This window comes from Urocampus carinirostris, chromosome 10 (genome assembly GCF_059441175.1).
Source record: "Urocampus carinirostris isolate Australia breed hairy pipefish chromosome 10, RoL_Ucar_1.0, whole genome shotgun sequence".
NCBI classification, from domain to species: Eukaryota; Metazoa; Chordata; class Actinopteri; order Syngnathiformes; family Syngnathidae; genus Urocampus; species Urocampus carinirostris.
Genome location: NC_142358.1, coordinates 20,784,998 through 20,801,386, shown reverse-complemented (window position 1 = coordinate 20,801,386; position 16,389 = coordinate 20,784,998). Strand labels below are relative to the sequence as shown.

The following is a 16,389-nucleotide window of genomic DNA, read 5'->3' as shown; positions in this document are numbered from 1 at the left end:
TTTTAGGTGAAGTGCAAGTAAATGGTTGCTTACAAATGACACCGACACTGCTCTCCAATGGCTTCACTTTGCCATTGCATTTATTTTTACCTCTTGATTAACAGCAGCTGGCATTAGTTTTTACGGCTTTGTCCTATGAAGCGTCATTGCCCCCTGCAAGTCTAAACCAAGACAACAGGTGCATGCTACACCTAAACAGTGCACTATAAAATGTGTATTAGTGCAAGGATTATGTATCAGTCATGGATATTCATAATGGGACATGCAAAAAATTAAGAACGAGTTTCCCAGTGGTAAATTGTAATGGAAAGAACTTCCTACAACTGAAAATATAAGCTACATATTACTGTCATTTTTACCCAACACCTATACAGGGAGAGATGTGTCTCAAAAATATTTAAACACATATTGTGCACATCCACAAATATATTCGCAATTTACTTTAAAGTCTTGACCATTGCACACACAAGATTAAAAATCACATCTGTAAATCGCAACTATTTATGTGGCTCTACAAAACACATAATTCACACTGGATTTGGACTGAATTTTGGACTGATATTGGAAAAATGGCTTTTGACAGTCCTTCAAAAGTGTTTGAATTTGGCCATGAAAAGGTCGTATGAACCCTTACCGTAGATTTACAAATAAAAACACAGAACTCCAATTGAATGAAAGGTTTTTTATTGTCATTGTACATTAATACAACAAAATTGGAGAAACACAATCTCCTTTCAGTGTAAGAAAGCGATGTAAACCGTGGCTAGCATTGGGGATCCTTGGTTTCAGCCAGGTCTCCTTAAGGGCAAGTTCTCACGAAAGGAAAATTAAAACTTGAATGCAAGTAAGTAGCTGTCACACCTTTTCAGTATTTGCACGTTGTTTGCACTCCCCCATTGATTATCATTGAGAAGGGTAATGAGAAGGACGTGCTTGTGGCAGCCCAGGAAGCCTGCTACTGCTGTGTGTTCCTTTAGGAGCTGTTTTGTTTCACCCTATTTCACTTGTTTAATATGTCATCACCGCTCTGATGCTAATCCACTGATGACGGCAGATGTAAAATTAAGAATTTGAACTCATGGACTGCTTTCACAATGTGGCCAACCAAGATGTTCATCACAGACAGTGGATTAGTGGATTTAGAAATAGACAAAGGATACTTGGGGGAATATTGTCATGGCACCAAGGAACCTTGTTCACAAACAACCCGGCTTTCTCTTGTCATGTTTTTTTCCCCTCTGACCTGACTTTAGTGAAGGGGCTGATTTTATTCTTACTCCCTAGTCACCCCTGCTTAGCAGCCACATCCTGTTTGGGGTTCCGCCAGTGTCTGTTTGTTTTCCCCTGCAACACCTTTTTAAAGAAGTCCCAGTCCCTGTGCAACATAAGTTATACGTAAGGTCAGAGACGCACCTAATTTGCAAACACATTTAGTATTTATAGTTTTGTTATACAGTGATTACACTTAGACATTAAGGCTAACCGTAAAACTCTTATGGTACCTCCTTACCTTATAGGGTTTTCTCCGTTCACTCCGGTTTCCACCCATGTCCCAAACATGCATTGACGAGTACAAATAGTTCTTTTGGAGTGAGTGCGCTTGTGTGTTACTGTATGTCTCTGTGTGCCTTGTGACTAAGGTTGGGAGGGTTACTTTAACATGTAATCCGATACAGTTACTAGATACGCGTTGAAAAATGTAATTAGCAACGTAATCGGAATGCCATAATATTGCAGTAATGTGACTTGGTTCCTTTTAATTACTTTTTGGATTACTCCAATACCAAGTATGCTAATAAAAGACAAAATATACATAATATAGATGAAATGACACACAAATACAACAAATAAAATTGCTACATTTTGTCCAAGATAAATGAGTAATGTCACCCTGAAAAGAAATGGTAGAAACCATATTCAGGTAGTCCGACAAAAAAGTGCATAAAATTTAAACACATAGTATAATGTTGAGGCAAAAATGACCCAATAGTTTTTATTGTTTGAAATTTTTAAAAATAAAAGTTGAAATGTTTACACATTTCAGGTATTCCTCATAAAACATGTTTTAGACATAATGCCATTAGTATTTTTTCCCACTAACTTTAGGAAATAGCAGTTTTTGTGTCACTCTTCCAAAAGCATTTCCTATTAAATCTTCTATGGACTTTTGCTACTTAGCAACAATAATTATACATGTACTAGCCCACATTAACATCAGATTTCATTATTTTCACCACCCAGGAGGTCATTTTTAGACAGCAACATACATGTAAGTATTATCTCAATTTATGAACTGAATTATTTTATGAATTACTTTATATTGAGAGTATAATATGTTGTCAAATTTCTTGTTAGCCCAATGCACCACAACAAAATATGGTGGATAAAAACCTCCAAAAGAAAAAACAGAAATGATCATCTTCTACAATCATACCAAAGAATCTGTAGATACTTTGGAATAGATAGTTGGCTACATCTGCAAGCGTCAGACACAGTGGTAGCACATTGTACTTTTGTACAATATTATTGATATTGCTACTCTGAATTGCTTGTCAGGATAAGCAGTTGGACAATCAATCAATATTAAGATAAAAAAAAAAACAAAAAAAATGTTTTTTGTTTTTTTAAATGTTCACAATAATAAAGATTCAAAATTTAAAGTTTATCAGCATTTAAACCAATAAGGGTTAGGGCTCATTTTACTGCTACTGAATAACTATCATACAGTTGTCATCCAAAGTATACAATAGCCAATTTAATACTGTGTTGTATGAAACATGTATATAACTGTACTCTCATTCTCATTGTGATATCTGCAGAATAATAGAGTGCCAAGGATTGCCGCTAATCAGTGGACAGATCTGTGACCCGTATGCCACGGTGTCATTGGTTGGACCTGCCAGGTAATTTGAAAATGCAAAGAGATGTGCGTTGGCAACCACCCCCAAACACTCGTAGACAAACACACACAAAGCTTTTTTTTTTTAATACCCCAGTGATCCAAAATTAAAGCACAGATTCCTATATCCATTTAGATATTGCAATATTTATGTGTGTTTAGTGCTAGGAATATCACCAACATTGAGTTCAAAACAATTAAATATTTATTTACTCTTGTCTGGATTCTATCATCGACTTAAAAAGACAATCTGAAGAAAATTTACATTTTTCTCTGTTTACAAGGAGGCTTTCATCACTTCTTGTGGTAGTTTTGAAATTTGAAGAGTTTAGAGAATTGTCTTATTCTCCATTCTTTTCATCTTGTTTTTACAACACAAAGGGATAAGATATTGCAAACGAAGATATATCAAAGTCGGCTCATTTTTACAAAATTACAAAGGATATATTTTATCAATGTCTAATTCAACTTTTTGCTTCAGGTCTGACCAAAAGAAAACCAAAGTGAAGAAGAAAACCAGCAACCCTCTTTTTGAAGAGACTTTTTTCTTTGAGGTGAACGAATAAAACTTTGGAACCCACTGCTAATATTTTCTACTTATGGTCAATTTACAGTGTGTCATAAAAGAGAATACACCCCTCACATTTCTGCATAGATTTTATTATAATGTTTTATAGAACATCACTGAAGAAAAATCGCTTTGACAAATGAAAATAAGTATGTGAACAAAGCCCATGGCTTACTGGAAAGATATCCTCTGGTCTGGTTTATTTGGCACAAATGATCTGAATCATTTGTGACGTAAACTGGTTTAGGAGTACAAACATGTTTGTGTCGTGCCTAAAGTAGAGCATGGTGTTTGGAACGTCATGGTTCGGGGATGCATGAGTGCAACTGGAATTGGGAAGTTGAATTTCATTAAGAGAAACACAAACTCAAGAATGTACTGTGAAATACTGGATCAGAAAATGATCCCCTCCCTCCATGTTCTGGGTTGCAAACTGGGCAATGTTTCAGCCTGACAATGACCCCAAATACACTTTAAAGATGACCAAGGCTTTTCTTAAGGGCCCAAGGGTAAAGGGAATGGACTGGTCAAGCATGTCTCCAGATCTAAATCCGGTAGAACATCTTTGGGGCATCCTCAAGCGGAAGGTGGCGGAGCACGAAATCTTGAATATCCCCCAGCTCAGTCATATTGTCAGGTAGGAGTGAAAGAGCATTCTAGTCGCAATTGGTGAGGTTTTGGTAAAATCCTTGACCAGGGGGATTAAAGTGGTTCTGAAAAATGATGGTGGCCACACAAAATATTGAAATTCAGGAACCTTTACTTGGGGGTGTGCTTACTTTTGTTACCATGGGTTTAGCCACTAATGACTATATTTTGAGTTTTGTGAGGGGAACAATTGATCTACTCTGCTAGATACGCTTTACACAGACTACCTTTTATTGTGTCAAAGAGATGTTTCTTCAGTGTTGTTCATTTAAATATTATGATGAGATCCCTGCAGAAATTTTATGGGTGTATTTACTTTTGTGACATACTGTATGAACAATAAAAGACATTTTTCTCTTTAGGTTACGCGGTCCAGCAGCTATAACAAAAAATCACATTTCCAAGTGGAGGAAGAAGACATTGAAAAGCTAGAAATCAAGTTAGTTTTAAATCATTTTTATATAATTGCATCTTCATCTATAAAAACAATATTTTCAAATAAATTGCATAAAGCACTGAAAATAAAAAAGAGGATTTGGATCAAGCTTGTTCTGTTTGGATTGAGAGCCTTGATTTCTGGTTAAGAAAATTTGGGGCTTCATTACCAGTGGAGTAGGGGTAAGAATAGACGGTTTCAAATGTATAACTTCATGCATGGGTTTCAATTTTAATTTGAAGTGGTATTGTTGCATGGTTATTTGATTGGATTTTAAAGAAAATGACAAAAAGCATAGTAAAAACCACCATTATATATTTTCAAAGCTTATTAAATTTATAAGTTCAGTCCTTGTGTTGAACATGCCAGGATCTTCTGTACTGTAATTCCTCTAATATATTTGCAGAGTTGATTTGTGGAATAATGAGAATCTTGCCCAAGATGTGTTTCTGGGAGAAACGCGGGTGCCAGTCAAGATCCTGCGAAATGATCTCATCCACAAAGCTTGGTAAGGACATCACAAAACCGAAGGATTTTATGTTATTAAAAAGGTTGATGTGAATTTATTGTATTGATTTGTGTGTAACGCGCATTTATTTTACTTAAAGATAACACAAAGTTTAGGTGTGCTTTATATTTGATATTTTTATATATATATATATATATATATATATATATATGTGTGTATATAATATATGTATATAATATATGTATATAATATATGTATATATAATATATGTATATGTATATAGTATATATATATAATATATGTATATGTATATAATATATGTATATGTATATGTATATAATATATGTATATGTATATAATATATGTATATGTATATGTATATAATATATGTATATGTATATAATATATGTATATGTATATAATATATGTATATGTATATAATATATGTATATATATAATATACATACATATATATATATATATATATATGTGTGTATTGAATTATAACTAACTGGTTAGCTAAATTGTAGTCTTGACTTATATGTTGTTCTTGCCCAATGCGCTGACATTTCTGAGTTTATTTTAATAGATAAGCTATGTGATTTGAAAATATTTGACGCACTGTTCTGAACTCTTCAGGTATCTTCTCCAACCTAAAGGGAACGGGAGCAAGTCCAAATCTGATGATTTGGGTTCCTTGCGGTTGAAACTATCTTATGTAGAGGACACAGTGCTGCCATCTCCTTGCTACTTACCACTCTGCAACTTACTGCTTAAATCTCCAGATGTGAAGGTACAATAATGTAAAGCCTCAGAAATGTTTGTCTAAGACTTTGTGCCCCTTGCCTCTTTTGTCCTATTACAATCCACTGATGTTTTGTGTTTGAATGGTCTGAATACCTTTACTTCTCCAGTTCTAGCTCCCAAATTAGGGCTGCAACTATATTAATAGTCGATTTTTCACCGACTATTGAAACCATTGGATTGCTCGTATAATTATTGATTTTTTTTCTCAGGCTCAGCATCAAGTTAATTTTTGTGTGTGAAAAATAATAAAAAACACAAGAAAAAAATGTACAATACAAATGTTTTTTTTGAACATACTGCAGATTCTAAATCTAAATAGGCACAGTGCTCAGTCAGTAGTGATAAAAATACTATGCGCAGTTTGTAAAGTACATTCAGTGATCAACTGCAAAGTCTGTAACAAAACAACATAACGATTCTCAAGAGTTTGAAATCAAACAGTTTTAACAACTATTTGTTCTTCGGACTGCATGCATTAAATTCCAAATACGTTTGTCAAGCACAGTCTGGAAAAACGCTTAAGCTCTCTCAAAACCGTATTGGCCTGATTGTTTCTTGAATGTTACTGAGGTGAGACAGACTGTTTTGTTCAACCGTCCAACGTGGTCTTTAAATGTCGATACGTCACCAAGCTACTACCATGATATGCAAGGTTTGCTTTCCAAACTTTCCAAGTAGTCTTTGTTTACCGTATCCTGGCTAAAATGCTCCTAAACGTTTGAAGTTTTGGTGCGTATATTTAATGTTTATGCCATAGACCAGGGGTTGGCAACCTATGACACGCGTGCCAGCAGTAGCAGGGGTTAACCAGTGGCACGCGAGCGCATGGCAAAATAATAATGCTTATTTTTTAAAAATGCGCATTTTTAACTGAAATTTAGTCATTTTCAGTTGCGCGCCGTGTTATGTAGAGGCTTTACGGTAACGCCCCTCCACTTCAGCGCCCTGTGTGAGAGTGTGTCTGCGCGGCGCAGAGGATAGGAGAGGTCCGTGTTTTAACCCAGCCACAGACACACCGGCGCGTGATAAATGAATGAATCACAACAGCTCCTCCAGCGAAAAAATCTATGCTTTTCCAACCAGCGTGGACAGAAGACTGGGGCTTTGTGCAAAAAACAAAAATGACCATGCTGTTTGTGCATTATGACTTGAGCGTTGTACCTCGCACATCAAGTGTTAAACGTCATTACGAGACAAAACATGGACGTAAATTTAAGGACAAGTCTGACAAGGCGGAGACATTAAAACGCGCTGCAAACAAACACAGACCCTGAAAACCTTTGTCACTGCTAAAAACACAAGCTATCACATTGCTCACTGCATAGCAAAGTACGGAAAACAATTTACTTATGGCGAATATATTAAAAAAGCGTTTGTGCGTGCTAGACCCTACTGTTCAGCTGTTATTTCTGTTGCACTTACAGTATTTTCAAGTAGCCTTCTGTTTTGCTGCCATTATTTCAAGATTTGATATTTTCTGCAATAAGATATCATTGATGAATGGTATGGTATCCGTCCATATCACCTGTTTTTTTGTTATAATTCATTCTTGCTGAAGAATGGTTGATTCTGGTTGATTCTTGTGGTAAGAAGTTAAAGTAATGGATGTCTACAGGCCTTTCCACATGTTGCTCACATTCATTTTTTAGTTTATTGATGAACAAGAATAGTGGAAGATGAATTGGTCAGTTATACGATTTCAATGTATATCCATGTTATATATTTGGACTGGTGTAAAATGACAACTCTGTTGGATTTTAAAATGTTTTTGTGTGAGTCATTCATTTTGGTGTGGCACACTGATTTACAAGGAAATTTGAAAGTGGCACTTCACACCGAAAAGGTTGCTGACCCCTGCCATAGACGCTATGAAGCATGAGTGAATCTCATCAGTGATCATATGTATGTAGAGATGCCTTACTCTGTTAGAAAAACGTCTGGTGACAATAGTTGACATTGGAATTAATTGTCAACTATTTGTATTATCGTTTTTTGGTGACAACATCAACTAATTATTGCAGCTCCATCTCAAACACAAACTTCATACAGTCCTTTCTTTCTTTTTCAAACTGTCAGCCCATCTCTGCATCAGCAGCACACATCCTTGGGGACATTTGCAGAGAGCGATACGAGGCTGTTCTGCCCATGGTTCGCCTGCTTCTGCATCACAATCGCTTTGTGCCTTTTGTCTCTGCCCTGGCAGCTTTGGAGTTGGAAAACACTCAGTGAGAACTTTTGCAAACTTGCAGCATGAATCGGGTTTAATTTGTTATCTAAAATTACTCTGAAAAATGCTTAGAAAAAAACATGAACATGTCAAAACGAATATATTTATTGTCTTTCCAGGGAGGCTAACACTATCTTCCGTGGGAACTCACTAGCAACGCGTTGCATTGATGATATGATGAAGATTGTGGGGAAAAATTACCTTGCAGTTACGCTGAAGCATGTAATAGATGAGGTAAAACAAAATAAAAGAAAATAAGAAATTTTAATTTTAAGTTGTTCCAGAATTGTCATCTTACATTGCAGTTAAGAATGTTACAATAAATAACCTTTCCTGTCATAGATCTGCGAGGCCAATAAAATATGTGAGATTGACCCCAACAAACTAAAAGAAGGAGACAATGTGGAGACAAACAAGGTAATAATTGACTTTAATACTTTGTGACTTCCGAGGTATTTGTCTGCTACGAACGGGCATTAGTTCCTTATATCAACATGACAAATAGTAAATATAACAAACTATGTAGAGTGACACTTAATGGATGGTGTTTAAATTAATTATAATGTGGTCAGAACCAAATGTTTTACCTGTGTCATCAGTGCTAATTCATAGTACACCATTATTAATTATTTCCAAGTCATATGAATATGTTCTGTTTTTCTGCAGGAGAATCTACAGGTTTATGTCCAGAAAGTATTTTCCTCAATTACTGAGTCAAGTGTCAACTGCCCTCCGTCAATGTGTGCTGTCTTCAGGTCACTGAGAAATTTAGCCTGCAAGCGTTTTCCAGGTTAATACCCTTGCTATCTGTTGTCTGTTGAATGCCACCCACACAACTACATCATTTTCTAGAATTAACTGTTCTAAATAAAAGTTTACATTCGTCAATTTTCTTAAGGCTAGAATTTTGCTCTCCAGTAATCCCTCGATGTTTTTTTTGCGGGTTGCGTTCCAAAAAAGTCCTGCAACAGTCAAAACGAGCCAAGTTTAAACCTTTTATTTAATTATTTAATATGAGTAACATATAATATATATGACTTAAACAAAATAACAACTACAGATCTGCAAATAAAAACACAGAACATAGAATTGCTGTTGAATAAATGGTCTTTATTGTCATTACACAAAAGTACAACAAACTTGGATGGCTTCTCCTTTCAGTGTAAGAAAGCGAAGTAGAGAGTGGCCGGCTAGTTGCATGTTAGCATCAAGGATCCTCGGAATGAGCGAGGTCTCCATGATAATTAAAATACAACCGTCCGAATGTAGCGATTTCCCACAAGTTGTAGCTCCAGGTCATCCGTTGGTAAGATGGAGACCCGGCATGGGTGGTTAGTCACGTAGCCTGCAGCAGTGGGTCGGAACTGCAGCCCCGCTTTTGTTGCATCTCTCTACGCTGCCTCGGTCTCTTCCTGGACTTAGTACAAATCCATGGAGCATTCGGTAATCATCAGCATTTTGTTGCGTTCTTCTGACTTTAATCAGAGTCTGATTTAATTGATGAATTTCTTTTCAATGCAAGGAGCTGCTAAAATAATAGCTGCCGCTGTGCTTAGGAGTTTTTTTTTGTTTTTTTTTGGTGGGCACATTGACATGTGTGGCTGCCTCGGCTGTTCACACCAGCCTAGCACAGTAGCACACACAGACCGTCACGCCCACCCAACACACAAACACACACACAGAGACAACTTAGCAACCGCCCCCATAAAAGCATTTGCTGTGTGTTGTCTGCTGAAGAACGCAATGCACGATGAAAATCCGCAAATGATTGAAACCGCGAAAAGTAAACAACGATACACCAAGGGATGACTTTATATGCAAGCATAAATCCTTGTAATAAAGCAATTGGGATGATTGTACTAACTTGCTTTCATAAACTTGTGTTGTCCCTCACCAGCGGACCCTCATGTCCAGTACTCGGCTGTGAGTAGCTTTGTGTTCTTGCGTTTCTTTGCCGTTGCTGTTTTTTCGCCGCATTCATTCCAGCTACGTTCTCATCATCCGGTAAGTCCATAGCATTTGTAATATGAAACAACGTCTTAGGTGGGATAAAAATACCCACTTTGTCTTGTGCAAATTTTGAATAATTCTAGGATCCAGAGATTGTTCGCACACTTACTCTCATCTCAAAAACCATCCAGACTCTTGGGAGCTGGGGCAGTTTATCCAAGAAATTGGTGAGCAACAAGTTTCTTATGTAAGTTGTGAGTGAAACCTATTCTTAAATTTTTGCTTGATTATTTTGTCTTATACTCCAAGTATTGAATCAAAGGGTGGGAGAGTTCATTTTATTCAGATTTTCTCACAGGACGCCTTTGCTTGGCTTTTTCATTTATTATTTGTTTTTGAAACAGGTTTTTTTCAGGGTTGGTTGGTATATCATGGGAAGAAGCTGGCTTTTTAAAAAAAAAATATTTTAAATTTTTGTTCTGGAGCTTAAATTACAAAGAACTATAAGTTATATTTTATCTATACGAACTGCGTTATACATATTGTACGATTTTCTTGTAGTATAGTCAAATATTAACATTTGTAGCCGACATTAAGGGCCCCTAAAATATCCGATGCTAAAGGTTGGTGTTGTACTGTCCTAATTTAGGAAAATAATTTTGCAGAGTGAATTTTGATATTAACATGGCAAAAATAGTAACAAGGTTATTGCATCATAAAACACAATAATGTTATAAAACTGTACTGATTAATGATATTATTCCTCTCTTTTAGTCTAGTTTCAAAGAATCATACATGTACGACTTCTACAAATCATTCCAAGAAGATAAGTGCATTGAAAAAGTAAAAAAGGTACTTTTTTGTGTAATACCTCATTTTAGTCACCTACTCTTTGTTCCTAGTATCTTAGAACTTGATTTTCTTCTGCATGTAGTTTCTTGATGAAATATCTTCGAACATCAGTAAGGAGACAAGTGGCTTAGAAGATGCAGTGGTTCTGAAAGAGGGGTGAGTGTTTTTTATTAGCTTAGGGCAATCCAACTAGGATTTTTGGCTTAAGTAGCCTGATTGTTTTACAGGTGTATTTTAAAATGCATTGCAGTCCGATGAGTTCATATATTCTGTGTATTTGGATGGTCATGCAGTGGTATTCAAAGTAGTAGGAAACTGTATGAAGTATGTGTTATGGAAGTAAAAGATAATGCTGTGACTTTAGGGAAGTATACAAACGGGCTCAAGGGAGAAAACGTCTTGGTAAGAAGAACTTCAAAAAGCGATGGCTTCGAGTGACAAACCAAGAGCTTTCCTACCATAAACATAAAGGTGAGGGATACATATTTATTATGTAAACATTAACATGTATTTTGCTTTGGTCAATTCTGCTTCATCTACGATATATTGTGGCTAGCCTTTGGGGTTAAACGAAATAGTGTTTCATTGACCTTAAGAAAAAGATATTTTATTACAATCTACTGGTATATAGATTTGGTGAATTGTGTTTTATTGGTTAAATAATTAGAAAAACCTCAATCATTAGAAGTAAAGATGTTAAACATCGTGAATATAACTAAAAACAAATTTTCAGATACCAGAGCTTTTTCTTTCAACATATGAATGTTCGACTGCTTGTCTGGTTTTTCAATGCTCTGCAAGTCCAGTGATGATTATATTAATGCCTATAGTTCAGTAAGAAAGGGCTTAAAATTACAGGTTATATCTTGTGGCGTTGGACCTAGGTGAAGGGATGCAGGAACTGAGGAAGGGGTGCTCAAAATGAGTATAGTATTTAATAAGGCTGCATGGTTTTGGAAAAAAAAACTAATTGTGATATTTTTTTATTTTTTGCTATTTCGTTGTGATTTTGGAGTAAAAAAAAGGGCATTTTCCTGTGCTAGTTTTGTACTTAACCTTTGGATGCATGACCTACCAGTATATACACCCCATGTATGGGGTTGAAAATTAGTAGAGGGAAAAAGTGAAAATTCATTGCATCATGTTGTAAACATGTTTTACAAGGTATAACTGGAATATGAAATTGATTACAACTTTTTTTATTTTTAAATAATAACAACCCATGGCATCATTTTTGATTCCACGTACGCATCCAAGGGTTAATAGTGACAAGCTTTAACCTCTATACATTCTGACGCCTCGCCAGACTGTTGAGAAGCAAAGACGTCCCTGTATCATACCACCAGTCACTGGTCCTTTAGGAGTCGCCAAATGGCATCTTTTGAAAATGCCAAGACATACCCTTAAAAAATGTGTAAAATGCAACTGATTAATTTTTCTGATTGTGATTAACTTTGACCTGGGACCTGGCTTCACACTGTTTATCCCAGCTGTTTTCCATTTAAGAAGCCCATGCTACACTCATCTGCAGGCATGTGATTGCAAAAAATAAATTCGGGCGAAAATAAAAATCTTTTATTTTTGTGTTTTGCTACTCAATGTTATTAGGACTTGCAGTGATTATTATATTCCAAGCTTCAGAGTGTTACCTTTTAAATGACACCAAAACCAGATTCTTAAAACCTTTCAAGAACAGAATTCAATTTACCTTGGGTATGGGATTTTAGGTAAATTTTACAGGATTGTTAAGGGGTTTAACTTCAGTAAAAAGCGCCCTCTCCTGGGGAACTTTGTTAGGGTTTCTGTCTTGCTCCACATCGGGTTAGCTCCCTCGAGGGAAGGTGGCAATGCCAGATCCTAACGTTATGTGTCCTTTTAAAAAAGGGTTAGCTTACAACAGCTTGAGAAACAAATGTGTTTTTAAAAGCACTGTTGACCTATTTTGCTCTGACAATGCATTCTGCTTCGTAGGCAAGGAAGCCATATGTATCATCGATGTGAAAAACATTCAAGCAGTGGAGAAACTTGACGAAAGTGCCTTTAACCGTAAAAACGTAAGACAGTTCTCTTTTCAATGTCCACGGTTGTTGTGGAAAAAGTCAAAAGCGACACTTCCTTAGCAAAGAGAATAAATATTTTTTAGAATTCTTCTTTGACCTGACAAATGAAATTGTTCTGGTGTTCCAGATGTTCCAGGTGATTCATGCAGACAAACAGCTGTACGTGCAAGCAGGAAATTGTGTGGAAGTCTGTGAATGGCTGGACATCCTGGGCCAAGTCAGTCGGTGTAATGAGTGTCGCTTGGCCACGTTTCATTCATCCAATTACAGTGGCGGAAACTGGCAGTGCTGCAAAAGTCAAAATACCAGCTCGCCAGGCTGTAAACCATGCACAATGTAAGTTTTTCGCCACTTTTACACACTTTAAGCCCCAAGCACACCTGGCGCCAATCGCGTACGACACTACGAGTGATTGGTATTTTGCTATTGACACTTTTTGGGGGTAAATGGCGCAGCACTAATGGCTTAGAGTATCAAACATGTTTGATAATGTTGGCCCTCGGTCGCCAAATTCATCAAGTGTGAGAGGAACAGGGGAAACTGACAAGCTGCCTCCTTCAATAACTTGTGCGGTTTAAAAACAAAACACCTCAGTAACGAGTGAAAACATTTTGACGCCCTTCTAGAGAAGAACTTTTTGTCAATGTTTTTGCCAACACTGTTCATATAATTCATAGCAGGAGAAAAACTCGAGGTTTGACTGTATTTTATTCAATATTTACTATCCATCCATCCATTATCTGCACCGCTTATCCTCAGTAGGGTTGCGGGGGGTACTGGAACCCATCCCAGCTATCTTCGGGCAGTGGGCAGGGGACACTCTGAACTGGTTGCCAGCCAATCGCAGGGCACACAGGGACAGACAATTCTCTCGCTCATTCATACCTAGGGACAATTTGGCCGGGCCAATTAACCTGACATGCATTTTTTTTGAATGTGGGAGCAAACCAGAGTTCCTGGAGGAAATCCACTCAAGCACGGGGAGACCATGCAAACTCCACACAGGAGGTTCGATCTCATAACCTCAGAACTGTGCTGTACACACGCTAACCACTGCCCCGCCGTACTGCGCAGTTTACTGTGTACTCTTGATGTTTTAACTTTTTCACCCACAAATCAAGTTCTCACATACATCCAAATTGAACAGCTGTGGAAGTTCACTATAAAAATGCTACTTTTCTTTTTTGGTATCGTCAGAGTCAGGTTGCTGGAGTGTCCTTTGATCTTCGAGTAATGATGACAAGTTATTGCAATTTGATCTTTTACCGCTGAGACTACCAATAATGACAACACAAAAAGATGACTTCTCACAACAGACCTGTGATCTGGCACAGAATGGTTAACTTGGCCCTTTCGTCAAAAAATATAGGGCTCACATTTTACGTGAAACAGCCCTTTTTCATCTTTTCTTTCAGCCTTTTAGGAAATATGTTCTCATCTTTGTTATCGCTATCTGACTCTAATAATCACCTTATTGAATGGTCACACTATTAGCATGATGTAAACAAGGTAGACTAAGCTTGAGGTGTTTTGTCTTTTGTGATTAAGATTCAAATTTACATAAAGGAAACACTCATCAGTGTCTGAAATAATGTCTGCCCGGACGCCCGGGGCGTGCATCTTTTACGTCGGGTGTACAACTTACACAACGTCTCTACCCGGGTGGCAGACAACTTTTTTAAGAGAGAAAAAAAGAAAAAACTTTCGTTTTTATTTTGTTTTTTGTTTTGTTTTTTTTAAATTAAAAGTTTGCTTTATTCAGATTTCGAAATCTTCTTTTGGTTTGGAAATTTCGGAATTTCAGTTTGTTTGGCAATTTGCATACACTGCAGCCAATGAGAAGCCTGCACCGAATAACTTCGTGCTTTCGGACTTTCCCGAACCTTATGATTACATTTGCATGTCATTTTCCAAAGTAGACGCACAGAGAACACAAACAAAAGGGATAAGTTGTTAGGAATCAAGCCAGAACCTCAGCCCCAGAAAAAATCTTCAAAAGAAGCTAACAAAATTGATGACGCTACAAAACGTAAACGTACATTAAAAGCATCGTGAAAAGAGGAGTTCACGTGGCTTGTAGGAGACGACGCAACGCAAACATTGCATAAATGAAGATTAGTAAATACAGGTACAGATGGAAAACGGCGATGTCATATACATGCAATGTAGTTTATAAGTAGATTTATATTATACTTAATTTTCAAGTGTTGTTCTGTTATATATTTTGATTATCAATCCTTAATACTCTGCAACAATGTTCTTTTTTTTTTTTCAATTAGTTGTCTTATTGTGTTTCATGTTGTGAAAAATGGGGCAGGCAACTTTATGTCTTGGCAGGCAACTTTTAAGAGTTGTCTGCCCTGGTGTCCGGTAACTTTTTGTCATGAGTTTTAGACACTGCACTCAGGATGAGTTTATGAACGTTTTTTTCATAACCTTTGTCGGCTCTGCTTGTGCAACATTGCCTTTCCCAACTTGACCTTACCTATTCCAGAATCTTGCAAGCCAATCTGCAGCTGGACATTGACTGTGATCGGGAAGCGGAAAGGATTTTCTCCATCCTCTCTGCGAATGATGCCAAGCTGCAAAACATGGAGGGTTTGTGTCAAAGCCTGACATTATTTCAGTCTTCCTGCAGTTCTGAGTTACCATTTAGGGTTATGGTCTCTGTTAAAATACAATAAAATTAATGTTGTTTGGATTCAGTAATTGAAGGGATGTTAAATGAACGTTTTTAAAAACTGCAAATGTGCAAAACACCTAAACACTGGCACCAACTATTGTCTTCACTGTTTAATCTCAGACCTTTGCATTCAGTGAATAGTCCCCCTGGGATCAGAAGTAAGGATCGACCGAAATGGGTTTTGCCGGGCCAATACTGATACGATTATCATTAAGAGGACGATACCCGATATGTGGAGCTGCAATTCATTTGCTGTAAAAATTGGCGCAATAGGTTTTTAATAATGCAAAAAGAAATTCTGTCTTGAACTCAAATAAAACAAAAGCTCCCTCAAACATTTTACAGTAAATAAAATAGAATTTCAACATAACTAACAAGACTAATCTTTCACTAAGAACCAAAAACAGTGCCGAAAATAAAATAAGGCTCAGCAACAACTTGTATAAAGGTACATAAAAACTTGAATAGCTCCCAGATTTTTAAAATAATAAATACATAAAAATAAAAAAATATCAATTTAACCATCATGACTTGAATTAACTTAAATCAAAAAGTGCATCGTAATTTCATCGGGGCCGTCGAATTGAAAAGTTTGGACACTCCTGTTTTAGAGCCAGATTGAAGAACTAATGTTATGATAACGGCTAATCACTCAGCCTTCCACTTTAGCCTGCTTTTCATGCTTTCTCTAAATCACAAACACATGCTTAATTGACAAACTAATGGTATGATAAGAGCTAATTTATTACTCTCCACCTAAACATGCTTCCCTAAAACAATGAAACTACAC

General features: G+C 36.7%; 1 protein-coding gene across 3 annotated transcripts in view; it reads left to right on the top strand.

Moving 5' to 3' along the window:
* rasa2 (RAS p21 protein activator 2) overlaps positions 1–16,389 on the top strand; it is a 42,434-nt gene that overhangs the window by 16,199 nt on the left and 9,846 nt on the right. The window contains exons 6-22 of one of the 3 annotated variants that reach the window (XM_088345331.1): positions 2,820–2,903; positions 3,381–3,453; positions 4,478–4,554; positions 4,958–5,059; positions 5,660–5,813; positions 7,904–8,052; positions 8,174–8,288; positions 8,397–8,471; positions 8,721–8,844; positions 9,952–10,058; positions 10,148–10,231; positions 10,779–10,856; positions 10,939–11,012; positions 11,221–11,327; positions 12,828–12,910; positions 13,044–13,252; positions 15,411–15,514. In XM_088345331.1, the coding sequence (XP_088201457.1) occupies positions 2,820–2,903; positions 3,381–3,453; positions 4,478–4,554; positions 4,958–5,059; positions 5,660–5,813; positions 7,904–8,052; positions 8,174–8,288; positions 8,397–8,471; positions 8,721–8,844; positions 9,952–10,058; positions 10,148–10,231; positions 10,779–10,856; positions 10,939–11,012; positions 11,221–11,327; positions 12,828–12,910; positions 13,044–13,252; positions 15,411–15,514 (1,799 nt within the window). The remainder of the gene's footprint in view (positions 1–2,819; positions 2,904–3,380; positions 3,454–4,477; positions 4,555–4,957; positions 5,060–5,659; positions 5,814–7,903; positions 8,053–8,173; positions 8,289–8,396; positions 8,472–8,720; positions 8,845–9,951; positions 10,059–10,147; positions 10,232–10,778; positions 10,857–10,938; positions 11,013–11,220; positions 11,328–12,827; positions 12,911–13,043; positions 13,253–15,410; positions 15,515–16,389) is intronic. The other 2 variants (XM_088345332.1, XM_088345333.1) reach the window with 2 other exon arrangements.